Genomic DNA, 19,701 nt, shown 5'->3' with positions numbered 1-19,701 from the left:
TCCTAACATCCACTCACCTGCATGTGCCTGTGTGTGTATATTTCCTGTGTGTAAAAAAAATAACAAATACTGTGAAGAAAATTCCCCTAGGGTTAAACCAAGAGTTAAACGTACACATTATATAAGCAATTTATATATGCATCTTTCAGATGATTTAATATTATAGAAAGCAAACATAATAGAATATGCTTTATACAAAATGCAGCCTGCACAAATGACTTAGTCAGGCGCCCTATGACTCAATGAGCTGAAGTTACGGATTTTGGGATCCTAAATTAAATGAAACTAATTAAAAATCCAAAGATAATCTTACACCCGGCGTTGACCTATTTTTATTATTTAATTGATTTTATTAGGTTTTAAATTTCATTCACATTTAATGGTCAGCATGAATAAGCACTAACTCACAGATAATGTGAACAGTCAATCAGTCAATCATTTTGCAAGGAAATATTCACGCAAATATGTACTATAAAAGCAAAACATTAAGTCACGCTGTTTTAAAGTACTTCTTTGAATCCAAAACACTTAAATCATTCCTCAGTAACATTTAAGCTCCAAGGTAATCAATTCCTGAAAAAAAAAAAAAACAATAACACAACAGAAAGTGATGAGTTCATGAATTGTACAATCAACAAAATACAACCTCTAAAGATGAACAGGAGATCCACACTTCAGAGAGAGAGAGAGAGAGAGAGAGAGAGAGAGAGAGAGAGAGACTGAACATCTGTGTTTACAGTGCCTGCAATATCGTTGTTCACCTTAAAGGTTCAGTGAAACGTGACGCCCTTCAGCATGAGTTTAAATACACCTTCAGGAAGACAGGAACTTCAGAGAGTTGGGTTGGCACTGCACAAAAACACATGTTTTTAAACTGAATTGCCTGCTTAATTCTCTTCTCAATTGAGTGTTCATTAAATGCTCCTGTGTAAGTCATCAAAATCTTCAAAATCGTAAATATGTAAAATGACTTGTGCTGCTCCTGAGTTTTTCCTTAACAACTGGCATCAAAGAAAAGGATTCCAAAATAAAATGCAGAACTGGTTAATCCCATTTTCTTTTGCGTATGTCTGAGTTTTGACGGAATCAAAAAGAAACTGTTTAAACTGTAATTTGGTTATAAAACATCTAAAGCCCTATTTGCACGGGATAAGTATTATCTAGGGACCTCGTGTGAATTATAAATTACCCACCCACGTCTGATTTTCATCTGGCGCATTCGAACAGGATAAGCGAAGCCTGTGATTTTACTCGAATTTACTGACATTAAGCAACAGTAGAAACATGGGTGTGGGTAGCTCTGCTACGTGTGTTTGTGTGTGGTCAGATCTCGAGGACACACACAATCTCAACCGGGTAGTCAGTCATCGTCCGAACTGCGACCTCTCCTTTTTCTTTCTCTCACTTTTTTCTCCGAGTGGTGTCAAGCAGGGTCCGGTTAGATGGATAAAACCAAACATTTCACCAGGTTAAAATCTATTGTTTGGAGATGTCTTGTCGTTATCTCTAGATGTATGATACAAACATAAAAAATATACTAACCGCATGCTGCTATACTTGTCATCCATCGCCATCTAGCCTAATCATTATTTTTGTCTTCGCACTTGTGGTGGTTTTCATCTTTCTCTTTCTGCAAATTGTATATGATGTATAGCGACATGACCCATCACCCAAAACACTGTCAAAACACTCCAACGCACCCTCCATTCTTCGCGAAAGATGGATAAAAAGGCCCAAAAGAAGGAAATAAGTACCTTGAAAAAACAAAAAAGCCCCGCCAAATCCTGGACAAAGCAGAGATGCCAATTCGCACGGGACTAATATTATCACAGGACCTCTGTTTTCGGCGAAATATGGTAGGTCATTTGCGGGGGAATTATTACTTTACAAATTACAGACATGACCGATTCGCACGGGATTAAGATCACAGATAACCTCCGCAATTATTACAAATGACTGGAGGTCACCAGGTAATACTTATCCCGTGCGAATAGGGCTTAAGGCCCGAGAAAGGTCTGATCTCCTGCTGAAAATGTTCAGCAGATTTAGACCTAAATTAATAACAAAAAGAGAGAAAAAGAGCAGCAGAGCCTTACCTTGTAATGGTTAAAAGTGACATGACTTTTGATGTCCTTGTTTGTACGGTCAGTTGTGATTTGAAAAGACAGCTGAGAGAGAGCTGATTGTTTATCTGGGCCAACTAAGGTTTGAGCTCGGCACAAAGAGCTGGTAGTGAGATTATATCTTTAAAGAAGACGTTTTAAAGTGCCATTTTTATATAAGTCAAGACTCTACAAAAGCGGTTGTGCCCTTTGGGAATGTGAGCCTATGTTGTAAAGTGGGTAACCATCAATCCACAACAGAGGCTAAAATTGAAGCCGTAGCATAAATTGACAGGAATTAAAAATGAAGAACAAAAAGACAAATCTCCTAGCAGCAAGCAAACAGGGACACAGACACAAGCTTGCAGTGTCCTTAACACCAAATCACATTTCAAAACATTTTCCTCTCTGCAAATGGCAGCACGAATTATTGGTAGAAAAGATGGATGGAAATATTTTTTTTCCGGTCACATCTTGTGTTTTCTAATGTCATTTAAAAAGAGCTGACAACAGCTGGCAGAAACAGCTGTAAATATGCAAATATGTATGAAGTTAGGAGTGGCTATGAGTGAGAAAGTTTGCAATTGGGTATCTAATGAGCTGAAAGAAATTACTGAACTGTTTGCTAGGTGTGTTGCTGAGTGTAGATTGCCGATTTTGGAGGCTGCTTTACAAGCTAAATCAGGTAGAAGAGCAAGCAACTGTCATAGGGGAAACCAGGAAGTGCCAGACAGACTAGACAAGAGAAGACCTAGGAAAGATGCAGATGTATGAAGCAGAAAGATTAAAACGTAGAGGTACGACAGAGAGACAGCCAAGTGCACAGGACGAGAGTACAGGAGCTATTGGCTCAGATTACTCTGCAGGCACGCCCAGCCAGGAGGAGTCTGAGAAGACGGAGCTAGAGCGTTCACATTGCAGATCCAGAGACCAAAGAAAGCTAAATAGACTATAGATTTAGGAAAAAGAAGTTCTTATTGGTATTATGGTTGGTTGGTATGGTTCCAACATCATAGCTTTGAGGCGTGATGTTGTTTCACCAGATTTGATATGTTGATGGATTGTATTGTTTATTTAGCAGTAATTTGGTGACATAAACACATAACATCCATTATTAATATCACTTATTAATATGATAATAAATATTAAAATAAAAATTTTGTATTAGCAGTCCACCACAGAGGAAAGTGTTTTTAGGTAGCCTTAAGTGTACACACACTTCTATTTCTCCAATTGTAATATGTAATTAAAAGTTAATATATCCCAGGACAATCTTTTCATTTTTTATCTTTTTTTATTGTTCATTAAGTAAGTAAAGTAAAACACTGTTGTGACAAAATGGTTACAACTCAAAAATTGTGAAGTACAAGTCTGTGACACTCTGCAAGCTGGGTAAAAAAACTGAGCCGCCTCAGCACAAACCAAAACTTAATAAAAAGGAATAAAATGTTCCATATTGAATACAGGAAAGTAAAATCAAACCTCTATACTGTAGATCGCTGCATTTATTCCTTTTCCTGCCTTAAATACAGGTGAAAACTACAAATTTTGAATTATACAGTAAACTAAATATAACCTCAAAAGATGAAAAGAGGATCCACACTTTAAGAGAAACACACAAAATAGTGATCATTCAGCTGAATCAGAATCTGCAGACATAAAAACCTGTTACAGGATCACATCCTCAGTAATCTTCCCTGAATTTAAAATCTGCTGTTAGAAAGTCTGTTAGTAATTTCATATGTTTCCCCCTTAGGTTGTGATTCCTACATTTCCCAGAATGCCTTTCAATTAACCCAGATTCCTACATAATGTCAACATCACACCACTGCAAACAAAGTGAGTAAATGAATCAAACAATCAAGACAAAGGAATTTCACTCAATGTGAAGTTGTAGTTCTTTTTGGGGAGGTGGAAAAGAGGTTAATATGTTTGGAGGGCACAATGTGGGCATTACTAATGCCAAAAAGGCTGTAGAGTGGCAACATGTTACAGATGCAGTTAATGCCACAGCCTTTGGAAGGTCGGACCGTGGCCGAAATTAAAAATAAATGGTCCAGTATTAAAGTTGATGCAAAAAAGCGCTACATAGAGAAAGTGTTTTGGCCACGGGCGAGAAAGGGACCACCGGAGCCTAGCCCCCTTGAAGTGGGACTGGAATGCCATGGTTTCTCAGAGTGCTCCTCTCTGTAACGCTGGGCCCCAAACAGCACAGAGATTCAACAGGACAGCTCGAGGAAGTTGGAACCGGCTTATGAGCCACTTTTCCTCATTTACCAGCAAGTCTTTTTCAGCCATTGGGCGTCATTAGGCATGATGATGGCATGCCTTTTTATACCCATCAATTTGATTGTATCTAAAAAGCTAAAGGTGTCGGAATTAATCAGTTTGTTATAAACAAAGAGTCAGGAGCGGTTATGGCTTCGTCGGAGTTAGCGTCAGAGGGGCGCCTGACTAAGATGATGTTGGAATCCACATCACCCTGAATATGATCTTGATGACAGTGATGCAAGTAACAACATGGTGTTATCCTCCATCACAGCCTCTAAGAGCTCTTACTCTGTAAATTCCATAAATGTTCTTTATGTTCAAATATAATAGTTCTTTTAACCCTTGGCACCATTGCATGGATATTTTCATTTCCCCCCCTGACTTTAGGTTAGTGTGGCTTAATTTAGTGTCGAATTTTTTCATTCACTGGCAGTAGAAAGTAAGCACATCCTCCTGGTTTCCTCGTATCAGCACCACAGGGCAGTGGAGGCCACAGGTCAGAGTATCCAGCCAGGCCATGTACAGAGCACTAGTGCAATCACTGTGTGGCACAGGAAGGCTCCTGGATAAAGCATAATATTTATATGAGCATACCAAAACTGCACGACAAGAACAGAGACTGCTCCAACTTGACTTATGGGGAAAATATCAGACGATGTACTATTTTCATCTCCTAAAGCTGATAGAAAGGCCTGTATGCATGTTTCACCTACAGTATGGCAAATATCTATATTACAAAGCCTAAGACTAAACTAGAAGAGAACATGCTGTATTCAGACACTGGCTCAATTAAACAAAAAATTATGGTTGTGGTTGAAAATATCGAAAGAAGTTAAACAATCATTATTATATTATAATATAGTATAGTTCCAATCAAGAGAAATTGTAATGCTTCGGCATTTATACAGACTATATAAACATTTACTAAATGGTTTATAACTCACTATAATGTAGGGTTAATAGCACATCATTGTTTATTAACATCCTTTTCAACCTCTATAACTCCTCCTGGGGGCACCCATTGCATGCTGGTTAAAAACAGTCTAATGAATGACAATACTGTAAAAGACAGTTGTGAGTATATAAACTGTCTTCATGGGAGAACTTACATTTTAGTAACAAATGCTATACATTAAGACTTCAAATGTCCTTATATACAGTATGCGTCTCCTTTTTTGTGGAAAACAGCCTATTTTCATTAACCTGAAGTGATAATGTAAAATGAGTACTCACACAACTATGAGAGCAGCGTATATTGAATTCCTCCGGATGATTTCATTCAGCCTCACTTTGGTCTCAGACTGGGAAGGAGGGAAATTAATTTCAGACATCTGACTGAGTTTGTTGACAGTGAATGACATTAACATGGACAGCATGTTGTTGCTTATGTTGGAGCGCGCTCACACACACACACACACACACACACACACACACACACACACACACACACACACACACACACACACACACACACACACACACACCTTAAGTCTGAAGGCCTCAAACTCTTTGTCTGATATTTTCGATGAGGCGACACCTTCATACTGTTCATCATATAGCCTGAAGGGGGCGAGACTATCCACAAACCTATCAAGGCTTAAAAGCAGCAAGAAGAAGAAAAAAAGGACAGAAGTCAGTTTGTGAGGGAGGACAGAGAAAAACAGAGTCTTGGTCTTTGAAGGTTCATAATGTTATAGTGTGCAACTATTTTATGTTAATGAACGTCAATTACATTCAAGCCATTGCCAAATGAGTTGATACCAAGCTAATTCAGCTTCACAAAACTCTCTCTGCAATCCGGCGACATTCGCGCGCAACAGCTCGAGAAGGGACAGTAGCATTCAGCTTTGGAGACAAAGAGGACATAACAATTACTAGATAATCCATCATGTTTTTTAAAATCCTCCGTGTCCTCCTTGATTCCACGGGATAAACTACTAGCAACTGTGTGAAGAAGGGGTGGGGGTGGCACAATCACCGAAGGCTTTCGTCACGTGAATGTGCCAATAGTGTTGTTGTCATTACTTGGAAATTCCTCATGGGGGCAACAAACTATGCACTATAGCTTTAACATTTTTACAAAACTAAGTGTCTATCGGTCATTTATGATGGACAAGTTTCAGTGAAATTTCCAGGGGCGTTTCTTTTTAATACCACAGAGTAAAACGATTAAAAGTGCATTAAAAGCACATTGTGGTTTATTTGTCTTTGAACAAACATCTTTACGTGATCATATGTGTTTGTGTATGGAAATATCCAAGGGGATGTCAACCCTGGAAAGTACAACTCAGGGCGCAAGAGTAAAAAAGTTTGTTTGTTCAAAATAAAGCTATACTTAAATTAGACTGAATTAGACTGATCCCTTCCTGTTTCAGTACAACTGTTCCAATTTTAGTGTGTGTTGTGCAGAGGTTTCCCATACATACTTCTTGGCCTGTGGACGCTTCTCGCTGTCCGTCATGACTGTAACCTCATTAAAATCCAAACGAAACCGTTTCAGAAGAGCAAGCATCCTAAAAGAAACACCAGTCAAAGTCTCAGCACATCAGTTTCTTCAGACCATAATGCATTACCATAATGCATTTTATACAATCTTAATCAAATTAGTCTAAATATTTTTTTTTTTTATAAAACTATGTGGCTTAAAAAAAGATACAATTATATGAATTCAGATCAAGACCTTTTTTATTTTAGTGTTCATGGTGTGCACGAGGATGGGAAGCTATCTTGTGCTCACTAATTACTTCCCAGCCAACATGTACATGTGGGCCCCATATGGGTTACAAAGGGGCTGCATGGGTACCAAGTGGGCATGGGCTTGAACTGGGCAAATTGTCTGGGCCCCGTATGGGATATGAGCGGGCAAAGTGGGCATGGGATGGAAGTAGGCAATTTATGTGGGCCCCATGTGGGTTACCTAACATGAGCCCCACATGGAAAGCCCATGTGGGCCAACTCTAAGGGCCCCATAGGGGATATAAGTGGACAGAGTGGGCATGGGATGGAAGTAGGCGAGTTGTGTGGGCCCCATATGGGTTACCTAACATGAGCCCCACATGGAAAGCCCATGTGGGCCAACTCTAAGGGCCCCATAGGGGATATAAGTGGGCAGGGTGGGCATGGGGTGGAACTGGGTATCATTTCTTGGGCCCCATATGGTTCCTTCAACATGGGCCCACATGGGAAGCCCATGTGGGCTGACCATGTGGGCCCTGTAAGGGATAAGATTGGGCTAAGTGGGCAGTGGCTGGAAGTAGGCAAGTTATGTGGACCCCATGTGGGTTCTGTAACATGTGCCCCACATGGGAAGCCCATGTGGGTCTACTATATGGGCCCCACAAGGGACCTAATTGGGCAAAATCGGCATGGGGTGGAACTTAGTAATACTATTTGGGGCCCATGTTGTTCCAGTAACATGGGCCCCACATGGTAAGCCCATGTGGGCCAACTCTAGGGGCCCTATAGGGGATATAAGTGGGCAGGGTGGGCATGGGGTGGAACTGGGTATCCTTTCTTAGGCCCCATATGGTTCCTTCAACATGGGCCCACATGGGAAGCCCATGTGGATTGACCATGTGGGCCCTGTAAGGGATAAGATTGGGCTAAGTGGGCAGTGGCTGGAAGTAGGCAAGTAATGTGGACCCCATGTGGGTTCTATGTGCCCCACATGGGAAGCCCATGTGGGTCTACTATATGGGCCCCACAAGGGACCTAATTGGGCAAAATCGGCATGGGGTGGAACTTGGTAATAATATTTGGGGCCCATGTTGTTCCAGTAACATGTGCCCCACATGGTAAGCCTATGTGGGCCTACTCTATGGGCCCCACAAGGGACCTAATTGGGCAAAGTCGGCATTGGGGTGGACCTTGGTAATAATTTTTGGGACCCATGTTGCTTTAGTAATTTTATTTTTTGTATTTTCTACAGTTACTGTATGCTCACCCCAAATTTGCACACATTTTGTAAACATTTAAAGGGCTGCAGTTCGGACCCCAAATATTGGGTACACACTTGGCCCCAAGATTTGACAAACCAAATTTGATGCATGTACATATTGGGGAAACATTTTCCTCTTTTTTTTAGAGCATAAAGGGTGTTCAAGCAGTACTGGCCAAAGGTTAGACAGCTTTCTAATGCTGTGTTTTTTTTATGTGTTTTTTTTTTTCTGCTGAACTCTGTTGCATTTATTGTTTGCATCTTAAAAACATCAAAATCCCAGTTAAACATTGGTGGACTATCATTTATAATCATAATTAACGTAAATACAGAAATGATGATACATGGACATGTGAAGCATTCTCAGTTCAGAATAAAACAGGGTATAAACCCTGATTAAAATCTACAGGCTATATCACGGGAAAAAGAAGTTTAAGGACTTGTGTCTTTTCAACGTTGTGTATGGTAAGTAAATTGGAGAAGTTCTTCAACTAATGAAAATCATTTGTTAAAGAGCATTCCATTTGCAGGGATTAAAGTACTCTGTCACCCCGAAAATGAGAGGAAAAAAATTACAATGTGCGCTTTTGTTGTGCAGGTGTTTCACATGTATTTGAGACTAAAAATAGATGTGTGCGAACTGTAAAATGCAGACATGAAAATCACTCCCCTTTCGGCGAAATTTGCCGTTTTGAAACCAAAATAGGTGACCTACATGAATCGTGTAGATTTGATGAGAAATGTTTAAGTGGTGGGGGGGGGGGGGGGTGTATAAGTACTCGGGCCTGGTGCCCGATTTCTGGCGTATGACTATTTGAGAAAAATAAATAAATTAAAAATTCCACATGGGATTTGTTTTGATGCGCTGGATTTAACCATACTGTCTATGTATTTAACCAATCATCGAACTTCCACCAACCAATGAAACGAGTTCTAGCCAATCAGATGCAAAGTAGGGCGGGTCTTTGCCGAAATGTTAACGCGGCTAAAATAAATGGAGGCCAATTTTATCATACTTGGAGCATGTAGATACCATAGAGGTAGATAGAGGCAGCTTTAGTTGAGAAAGGAGTTAAAACAAATGGCGCTGGGCATGAATAGAGGACAAGAGGAAAAGGATGTAGACGGGAAGCTGTTTAGCACTTGGTGTCTCAAACTGAGGGAGCCGGGTGCTTCTGCAGCGCATGATTTGGACGGCAGCAGCGGTAAGACGGTGCTTGCTAGTCATTAGATGCTAGTCACAAAGCTTCGGTCCGTGCACTCTGTCATATGAGTATGTTACCGGCAACGACCGCTACCTTTAAGACTGCGACTGCACCTTTACTGACCAACCGTGATACAAACAATACGTGTGTGCACGTTCATAGCGGAACATGATTTGTAAAAGCTATCTGAAGCCCAAACTGCCTTGACAAAGCTGTCTGTTTGGAATCAGCATGGCAGGTATTTAAACATAACGGCCTTGTCCCAGAGTTTAGACTTCTAGCTATATGAAAAGATAAACAATGCCACGTTTTTAATAAATGTAAATAAAGCAGCTATATATCAACATGGACAAAATCTTGAATGTACTAATTCACTCTTTTGATGATTATCTGGCCAAAGTAGTAAAGTTTAGTTTTCACAATGATTCATTGTAGGATTATGATATTATTGTAATATGTAAATCTACATTGACTCTTAATTTAACATATGGTTGGAAGAAGTAAAAATGTATCCAAAACGTTTTAGTCTTTAAACATTATGACTTTTATTATTGTTTTGCCAGTCAAATTAACTTAAATGAGTGCATATTGAAATATTACACTGTTGGTTGGCAAAAAATGCATCTCAAAATGCATCAGATTGATGCTTTAAAATATGGAATATTTAATATTTTCTTCCGGGGGAGCATGCCCCCGGAACCCCCTAGAGGGGTAATATCCTTCTCACCTTTTTCACCCCTCACCCGTTTTCATGCCTGCATAAGACTTCCAACTTTCAGACAGGTTGCTCACATCACATTTACTTTGTCTCTCTCAGTTGGAGGCTGCTCAGTAACGCTCAGCGCTCACCGGAAAAGTGCTTCTAATATCCTTCGCTGGTCTCCGTCCAGAGCAACGGGTTCTGTTGGTCTATTCTTATATATACTGTCTATGAGGTGAACCTGTCTCCACTTTTGCTACGCCCACCGGCCTGTTTTCAGAAAAGTGCAGGAATACGATGTGATGTGAGTTGCGACACAGTACATGTGAGTCTCACAAGAAACGTGACACAAAAAGAGATCTATGGATGCATTCCTACTAAACCCCGAGATGACCGTTGACCACACTGCAGTGATTTCGGTCACAGAGTGGTGAAAGTAACAGTTTCTCAGATCCTTTTTAGGCTACTTAAGCAGGGTTCAAAATTTACTTTTTCTCCCACCAGCCAAATGGCGAATGAATGTTCAAATTTGACGAGCCACTCAATAGATTACCATTGTTTTTTCGACATATGAGTGAAGCAAATCTACCAGCCACTTACATATTTTACCAGCATTTGGCTAGTAGATGGTGCTAATTTTGAACCATGTTCTTAAGTAAAAGCAGAAAAATACTGCTGTCTGAAAATACTCAATTAAGTAAACGTCCTGAATTCAAAATGTTACAAGAGTAAAAATACATTAGTATAGCAGCAAAATGTACATAAAGTAACAAAAGTAAAAGTACTCATTGTGCAGCAGTGTTATATTATTAAAGTATATTTTATTTTTTGCTTGTGTCACTAACAAACATGAGAGATTTGAATGTTCTTCATTAGTGTTGGGCCCTTTATATATACTTTGGGTAAGTTATTAACTACTGCATCATACCATTGTATCAAATGTTTTTTTTTAAATAATAATACACTATTTATAACGCACATTTCAAGTGCATAGAAAATCTTAAAAAAGAAAAGGAAAGAGCAGAGAATTTAAACAAAAGAATAGAATATTAAAATATATTCTTTTATGTCAAATCTTCATCTGAAAAGTAACTAAAGCTGTCAAATAAATGTAGTGGAGTAGAAAGTACAATATTTCCGTCTGAGATTTAGTGGAGTGGAAAAATAAAGTAGCATCACATAGGAATACTCAAGTAAAGTACAAGTATCTCATAATTGTCGTTAAGTAAAGTAAGTTTAAGTAAACTTAAATTTAACCTGTAGCCTAACCTGCACAGTCTATTGTGTGCTACTGAATCAACCGGAGGACAAAGCACAAATGCTACCTGCTGAGGGGCAGAATAGAAATGTTATTTTTTTAAGTTGGATAGACATTGGATAGACTATATCATAATGTTAGATTCCCTCTCAGCAGTTAGTAGATGGTTTATTTTTTATAAGTCTTAAGCTTAATAGATTGAAAACTTTACATAAAAGCAAACTGACAATAGAAAAGCTGTTCAAAATCACTCTTTTTTCCTTTAAAAATGCTCTTTGTCTCAAGTATTTAGACTGTGTAGGTTAAAGCCTTCTTACAACTTGAATGCTGTGTTAGAGAACAGAAGAGCTGTTGGGCTGAGCAGCCCATGAAAACCTATGGGAAGCAACCTTTACGGCAGAAATAAAGTGTGATATGGCCTGACATTTTTTTTCTGTGAAATTATTTTTTCTTGCTTTAATCCCTGTATCTGTGTATCTTTTTTTTTTTGACTACGCACCAGTAAGGTATTGAGCACCTTGGCATTTTCAAATTAAAGTAAATTAGAGGAAAAATGCAAGGAATCTCTTTGTCCTGGACTGCACGATTTTGAAAACTGCTCATCTAATTTTTTTAATACTAAATAAGCTTAAATCAACATATAAATAACAACTTTTTTTACCCAAATAATGCTGGTTCTATTTGCATTTCAAATCTGAAGCCTGCATTGTACCATTGAAGCCTCGTTCATCAGTTATTGCTTTTAGTGCATTTTGGCATTTTAATGTGAAAAAATGTGCATCATTTTATTTTATGATAACGTGTACACACCTCACAAAGCTATTATATATTAATTAGTAGGGTTGGGCATCGTTTGGATTTTAACGATTCTGATTCCAATTCTTCCTTTCGATTCCGGTTCTTATCGATTCTTGATTCTGATTCTTTGAGGGGTGGAGTTGAAACGGGTCACATGTTTATTTCACAAATAAGAGGAAAGATTTATTTAGATTCAATGGTGGGTTGCAGTTTGACGGGGCTTTTTCAATGCAAAATAAAGCCACGCTAGAGCACTGCTTACTGTGCTCCATGGCTGCAACACAACAAGCGCCTGGCTGCTACGGAAACCTAAACTTGCGCATGTTAAATTTGGAACCCATGATCAGATTTGAAATTCTCGATGCCCAACCGTATTAATTATGATTATGAGGGAGTAATAAAATGTATTAAGTTCAAGTACTTCATAAATATTTTCTTGTTCTAAAATCCATAACGATGATCCATCATATCCTTTATACTTTTGCCAATATGGCCCTGAAGTTGGCCCTTGTTTAATTGTAAATGGTGTTTAAAGAGAATATGTTTTTAATGCTAGCTCATACTGTCAACCAATTCTTTTTTACAGAGGCTCTTAAGAAGAATTCGTTGGTGAACCAGCAGGAGGCAGAGAGGGCACTGTCGAAATGGCTCATTGGGGCAAGAGACAGAGGAGGACGAAGGGCATCCAGACAGCCAGTGCCAAATTAAAAAGTACTGAGCAGTGGTGGAATATGAGTGAGTGCAGAAAATTTGTATTCAGGTACAAGTACAGTTAAACTGTTAAAATATTTTCAGTTACAGACAAAACGTTGACACACTGTTACATTGTTTTTCTGGAACAATTATTTTCATTACCAATGAATCTGTTGATCATTTTGTCTGTTATCAGAAAAATATTCGTAAATAAAAAGTTGAAATCAGAGAATGTGGCCATTTTTTAAATTAGAGAGAGCCTGACTCAAACTGGTTGGTGATTAATAATTTATTTCTTTGATTAACTGTTGCAGCTCTAGGTTGGATGTTTATTCAAACTGTACTCAGTACTCAATTAGAATTGTTTTTAAAGCATATCTTGCCCAGCTGGGGCCTACCTAAAACCTGGTGTAATCCTGCCTTAAACCCACATGGGCAATTGGCTCGGGGCCAACATGGAACCCGCGGACAATCCCACTTGCAACCCATATTTCAGCCCATACTGTCCCCATGTAGGCCCCACGTAGGACTTAAAGCTGGGACCAAGATGGGTCTTGTCTGTTTTGCCCAGCTGGGGCCCATCCAAAACCTGGTGTAATCCTGCCTTAAACCCACATGGGCAATTGGCTTGGGGCCAACATGGAACCCGCGGACAATCCCATATGGGTGTGATCTGACAATCCCACGTGGGGCCCATGATTCTGCCCACTTTTTACCCACATGTGCCCCACATAAAAATGTTGGATGGGTTATATGGAAAGTTTAATTATTATTATTCATTATTATTCACTTATACCAGAAGGTAAAATAGAGCATACATACTCGTTGCGGCTTTCCTCCATGTTTTGTTCGTCTCCTATGATGAAGACCCTGACTTTACAGCGGCTCCAGCGTTTCCTCCTGGTGAGCAGGTAAGGCACCAGCAGAGTCAGACCTTAAAAGAGTAGAAAGTAGAAATACTGCAGCTAAGAAAGAGCATTTATGAAAAATGTGTATATTTTTGCATGCCTCTGTATCAAGCCCACTGTCCGACATAAAGGTGGCTCCACCTTGTGTTCACTGACCATTATTGTACTAAAACTATACCGTTAAAAAAAAATTATTATATCCATCCATTCATCCATCCATCCATCGTCATCCGCTTATCCGGATTGCAGGGGTAGCAGCTCCAGCAGAGTACCCAAAACTTTCCTTTCCTGAGCCACATTAACTTGCTCTGGGGGATCCTGAGGCATTCCCAGGCCCCTGGAAAACCTCCCTAGGGGGGCGAAGGTGGGGCAAAAGAGCAACAGCTCTAGTTCTCTAGTGATAACCCTGTATCTGGCAAACAGTTCTCTGGGCCTCCTTTTTGAACAGGGGAACCACCACCCAAGTCTGTCAATCCTTAGGCACTGTCCCGGACTTCCATGAAATGTTGAAGAGGCGTGTCATCCCAGACAAATCCTCCACACCCAAAGCATTCAGCATTTCTGGACAGATCTCATCAATCCCCAGGGCTTGGTTGTTTGACTACCTCATTCACATCTATCAGGGAAATTGATGACGATACCCCATCAACCTCCAGCTCTGCCTCTACCATAGAAGGTGTGTTATTTGGATTCAGGAGTCCCTCAAAGTGCTCCTTCCACCGCCCAATTACCTTCTCCTTCCACCGCCCAATTACCTTCTCAGTTGAGGTCAACAGCGTCCCATCCTTACTGTAGACAGCTTAGATGGTTTCCCGTTTCCCCCTCCTGAGGTGGCGAATGGTTTTCCAGAACCATCTTGGTGCTGACTGAAAGTCCATTTCCATGTCTTCTCCGAACTTTTCCCACACCCACTGCTTTGTCTCTTATACGGCACAGGCTGCAGCCCTTTGGGCCTGTCAATACCCTTCAACTGCCTCCGGAGTCCTCCGGGATAACATATCCCAGAAAGACTCCTTCGGTCAGACGGCTTCCCTGTCCACCGGTGTCCACCACAGTGTTCGTGGACCACAGCTTCCTGCCACAGCTTCAGCAAGGGAAGATTTGAGCATTGCCCAATCGGGTTTAATGCCCCCAACATTCACAGGGATGACAGAAAAGCTCTGTTGGAGGACTCCACCAGAGGTTCCCATTTCACCCATATAATATAACTGTATTGATTGTCAGAGATTACCAACAAGTCGTCAGCATAAAACTAGTGTATTGTACTTGTTTCATCAGATCTAACCTCCATCATCTGCTATCCAGTAGACGTCGATGGTCTTCTTCCCCTGGTCATTCTGAAACACTGTCTTGATCTGATCACTGTCGCCTTTATCTGAGATGTTGTCAGCTGGAACAGCAAAAGGAGGAAGAATGAGGTCCAGGGGCAAAATTAAAAAAGTCCATTAGTAGTCTAAAGGAGTATTACGAAGCAATAATGCACTACGAGGTGTCCCAATATAATGAATACTGTAATATATTTACGAGGTGGTGGCAGTTTTAGCTCTGTTTTTGGTCTCTACCAACTCCTTAGGGAAATATCTGGCTCCTTAGCTGCTAGATGCGCCACAATGTTCACCATGTAGTTGCTACCTGTGTCTGCTCAGGTGTAGAGTGGAATTTCAGAGCATTTTCATGTAAGACAGCTGCCTGCTGCAGCTGAAAAGGGCAATATGAGAGCCGTGAGAGTGAACTGAACATGAGCTGAAACTCTATAAAGCACCATAAAGTGCACCATAAAGTGCAACAAATTCCGGTGATAATTCCGGTAGGTTCATCACTACGAGGGACTCCTTTCATGGTATTCTTTTTAAGTCAGAGTTAGATGCGGATTGGTTAGGATTTTATGGTACAGATCATTCTTCACTAGTGGATGCAAGTCAATACAATGTCCTCAAAATATTGTATTCTAATGTGTCTGTGTGCTCACATGGTTCCTTCTCAGGAGATTGCTGGTCGTCTTTTTCAACAGATTCATCAGGCTCAAAACCCTGGTTCACTGGAAGACAGACATTGTATCCTTAACCATTTTGTTTTCAATATTATACAAATATTTCATGTTGTAGGAAAGCACACAGATAAAATAAAGACAAAAGGATTATAAAGTCTGGATTTCTAACCTTCAAAATCAAACTGGTCAGAGACATCCAGTCCTTCCATCATCCTCAAGATACATAAAGAGTAGTTAGTGTCGAAGGTATCACTAGAGAAAAGAGAAGAAAAGTAAGTTAAAATGGAAGTTTTAAAGTAGAAATGATATTTTTCTTACTGCACCTTTAGGCACCTATAGTGACAAAGACTTCGTAAATTCAATATAAAAGAGCTATCTAATCCTTCAAGGACAGTAAAATCAAAAAGGTCAACATTGTTTTTCAATCATTTCTTTAACTACACTTACTTTATAGTTTTAATATAATCTTCAATGCTTTCAGGAGAACTCTCCCTCCAGTTTGACTTGAAGCCCAGGACCAGAATGTTGGGCTTCAGCTTGCCAAGACCAGAAGCCTTGAGAAAATGTTAAAAACATAAATTATATTTAAGGTTTCATAAAATACAAATAAAAACATACAGTACGTAGAAATATTTTACTATGCGAGTAACAGGATGTTTAAATGTTCTAATGAAAGTCATATTTAGCACCCAATAGATGATTCCTCCTCTAATGAGAAAAGATACAAATACGAAAAAGCCAACATTGTGAGGACAGTATAAATTGTGTTTAACAGGTTGTCATCTTAAAACAGAACCTAAAGCCAGATTAATCCCCAGCAAATGTTAATACGATTGGAGCTGTATTGATTTCCCACAGATAAACACATGCAGATGTTTTACCTGTAGCAAGTTCCGAGCTCCAACTCTGAGGCTGTCAGCAGTGAAAGGAGAATAAAAGGAGCGCACCTTCCTCTTGTTCATCCACTTTACCAACCGATCTGTGGCCTCCTGTAGCCGGGTCTGTCTGTCCTTATCCTTAAAGGACAAAGAGATTCAAATAAAGATATAAAAGCAAAATGAAGACATTGAACGTGACCAGTAAAACAGGTCTAATGAAAAGCTACTCTAAGGAGGATTGCGTAGTTTTCCAATACAGGGATATAAATGGGGCTGTCTACTTTCCCCCTTGCTTTTCATTATGTACACAAACAGGTGAAGGATTTCTTAGGAGGGCAGCTACCAAAAATTTCTGATGACACTGCCCTACTGTCTCTTCTTCAGGGGTCAGATTCAGGGCATGGTTGCACCTTATCAGCATTTGAACAATGGTGGGATGACAACTACCTAGACCTCAATGTGACAAAAACTAAAGAATTAATTATTTTAGGAAGAATTGTTTTGAGCCCAACTCCAGCATTATCCATGGTGAAAATGTTGAAATCGTTGTCTTATATAAATACCTGAACCATATTCTCTCTAACTCTAACCTTTAGCTTGATAAAAACAATGAGTTAATTGTCAAGAGGACAGCAAAGAATCCACTTGATGCGAAAGCTGAACTCCATTAATGCCTCTGAGGAAATTTTATGTAGCTTTTATCATTCCTTTTTTGGAAGTCTTTTAACTTTGTCATTCATTTGTTGGTTTTATGGGTTGCCCCGTAAAAGCAAGAATATCCTCAACAACATTGTAAATATCTGCTCTAAGAGATGTATCTCTCTGCCCTGTCAGACGCTGCTCTCCCTCTCCTCTGACTGCTGCTCTGAAACTAGAATTGATTGCTTTTCCTTGGGTTCCCGGATGTGAGCACTGAATTTTATACATTACATTTTGAAGCTGAATATGCCCTTTTGAATTTGAGCAAGATGAAAATATATTAGTTGAATTTTATACATTGTATTTTGCATCTGAATTTGGCATGTTAAAATGTTTAATGTTGAATTTTTATTCTGAATTTGTGCAGTGTTGTAATGTAACTAAGTTCAAATGCTTCGTTGCTGTACTTAAGTAGAATTTTCACATATCTGTAATTTAATTTGTTATTTATATCTCCGGAAACTTGTACTTTTATTCCACTACATTTCCTAAATAAAATGTATACTTTTACTCCACTATATTTCCCCTAAGCATCTTTTATTCGTTACTACAAAATAAAATCAGAAGAAATTTGTTACTCTGGAAAAAAGCAGGTTTGTGGAATCATTGTTCCTAGAAGTTGATGCACCTTCCATTCCAGTTGGTGACCTAATGCCTGTTTGTTGCAAAGCACAAAAGAAAACATAGACCAAAACTAAAGAAGAAAGGGAGGAAGCATAATAACTGATAGTGTCATGGAAGCACCTGGTGCAGGCTCTGCCTGGTAACAGATGATGACCACCCCGACGACAATTATGATGAAGATAACGTAACACACCTTTGGCCATGAAGTTCATAATCAAAGTTGTTTTTACTTTTACTTGTACTTCTAATACTTAAGTACATTTAATGTCAGACAATTACTTTTGATGCTTAAGTACAGTAAACATCAGATACTTAAAAGACTTTCACTCAAGTAATATTGTAAAAAATGACTTTAACTTCTACCAAAGTTATTTTCTGGTGAGATACTTGTACTTTTACTCAAGTATTGCTTTCAAGTACTTTATACAAGACTGAATTTGTGAACATTCAAAAAATAAAGGTGAAAGCAAGTTGCTGAAAATGTTATATATTAGTAATATTCAGAAGTAAACAATTCAGATACATAATGTCAATGCATAAATATTCAGTGCTAGGAATTCAATGTATTTTTAATTTCAAAATCCAATGAAACAGATTTACTTTCATATATTAAGCTCTTAGGCTGGCGGCAGCAGCAACCTGTAACATTCAGAGCTTGATTGAATGATTGCGATTGCTTTTTATGTGACTGATTGACTGCACAATTGAATGGCCCTTTTAGTACAGGATTATGCAACTTGACCCCACACAAATTGCAAAAGAAACTCTATATAACATAAAACTCCTTAGAAATCCAAGTCACGGAAAGTATTAAAAAAAAACTGAAATTGGTGATGCCAATTACCCATTGCAGCCCATGTTGAGGGGAGACACTACAGCTGAGTGAGAACACTGTAACCAGTAGCCACGAACCGGAAAATATCCACTGTCAGTTTCCACTAAAAGTGCTGTTGCCAATGACAGGCTCAGATTATTATTCAGAGTGTCTGACAACATTATGGAAAGGATCTCATACAGAGAAAGATGATCTTAGAAGGATCTTACTCTTTTTGTTAAAGAGTAAGATCCTTTTGCTTAACATAAAATAGCCCCGAAATCGCCATCAATAATCTGAACCTGTCAGTGGCAAAAACAGCACTTTTAGTGGACGCAAACTGACCATGTGCATTTTACATTGCAGCCCGGATCGTAACTGCTGGTTACAGCATTGTCACTCAATACTGGACTACAGATTTTGAAAGATTTCAAAAGATGTCAATGATTTTTTTTCACATTAGTTACTTAGACACCAATGCATGGGAAAATATGGTCCAAGTAGAAAAGTACTGAAACACCATTATTTAGCTTACAGATTTGTCTAACATTACTGTCTTAATGTAAGTATTCAACTGCGGACGTTTCATGGTGATTTCTGTTAAAATATTTTCCCTATTCACCTGTAGTGTCTCCTATCAACATGGGCTGCAATGGATAATTGGCATGACCAATTTCAATATTTTTCAATACTTTCCACCACTTGGATTTCTTAGGACTTTTTATATGTTATAAAGAAGACTTTTATGAGTAATACACATTTGTCCGATTTTCTGTTGCAATTTGTGGGAAATTCACCCCTTTTTTCTTACAAGATGATTGTAC

General features: G+C 39.2%; 1 protein-coding gene and 1 long non-coding RNA gene across 2 annotated transcripts in view; one reads left to right on the top strand and one right to left on the bottom strand.

Moving 5' to 3' along the window:
- Positions 1-3,427: 3,427 nt before the first annotated feature.
- LOC120572264 (solute carrier family 12 member 3-like) overlaps positions 3,428-19,701 on the bottom strand; it is a 34,347-nt gene continuing 18,073 nt past the window's right edge. The window contains exons 19-28 of the mRNA XM_039821501.1: positions 16,744-16,878; positions 16,310-16,416; positions 16,032-16,114; positions 15,842-15,910; positions 15,158-15,262; positions 13,787-13,898; positions 6,800-6,886; positions 5,858-5,969; positions 5,607-5,674; positions 3,428-4,935 (exon numbers count right to left, since the gene is read on the bottom strand). Of these exons, the coding sequence (XP_039677435.1) occupies positions 4,797-4,935; positions 5,607-5,674; positions 5,858-5,969; positions 6,800-6,886; positions 13,787-13,898; positions 15,158-15,262; positions 15,842-15,910; positions 16,032-16,114; positions 16,310-16,416; positions 16,744-16,878 (1,017 nt within the window). The 3' untranslated portion in view covers positions 3,428-4,796. The remainder of the gene's footprint in view (positions 4,936-5,606; positions 5,675-5,857; positions 5,970-6,799; positions 6,887-13,786; positions 13,899-15,157; positions 15,263-15,841; positions 15,911-16,031; positions 16,115-16,309; positions 16,417-16,743; positions 16,879-19,701) is intronic.
- LOC120572271 lies at positions 8,730-13,191 on the top strand. The gene is made up of 2 exons (XR_005641412.1): positions 8,730-8,775; positions 12,858-13,191. It is a non-coding gene; the product is annotated as an uncharacterized LOC120572271 (long non-coding RNA).

Source organism: Perca fluviatilis, chromosome 14 (assembly GCF_010015445.1).
Source record: "Perca fluviatilis chromosome 14, GENO_Pfluv_1.0, whole genome shotgun sequence".
NCBI lineage: Eukaryota > Metazoa > Chordata > Actinopteri > Perciformes > Percidae > Perca > Perca fluviatilis.
Note: the sequence above shows the minus strand (reverse complement) of the source record. Positions and strands in the feature narration are given on the sequence as shown.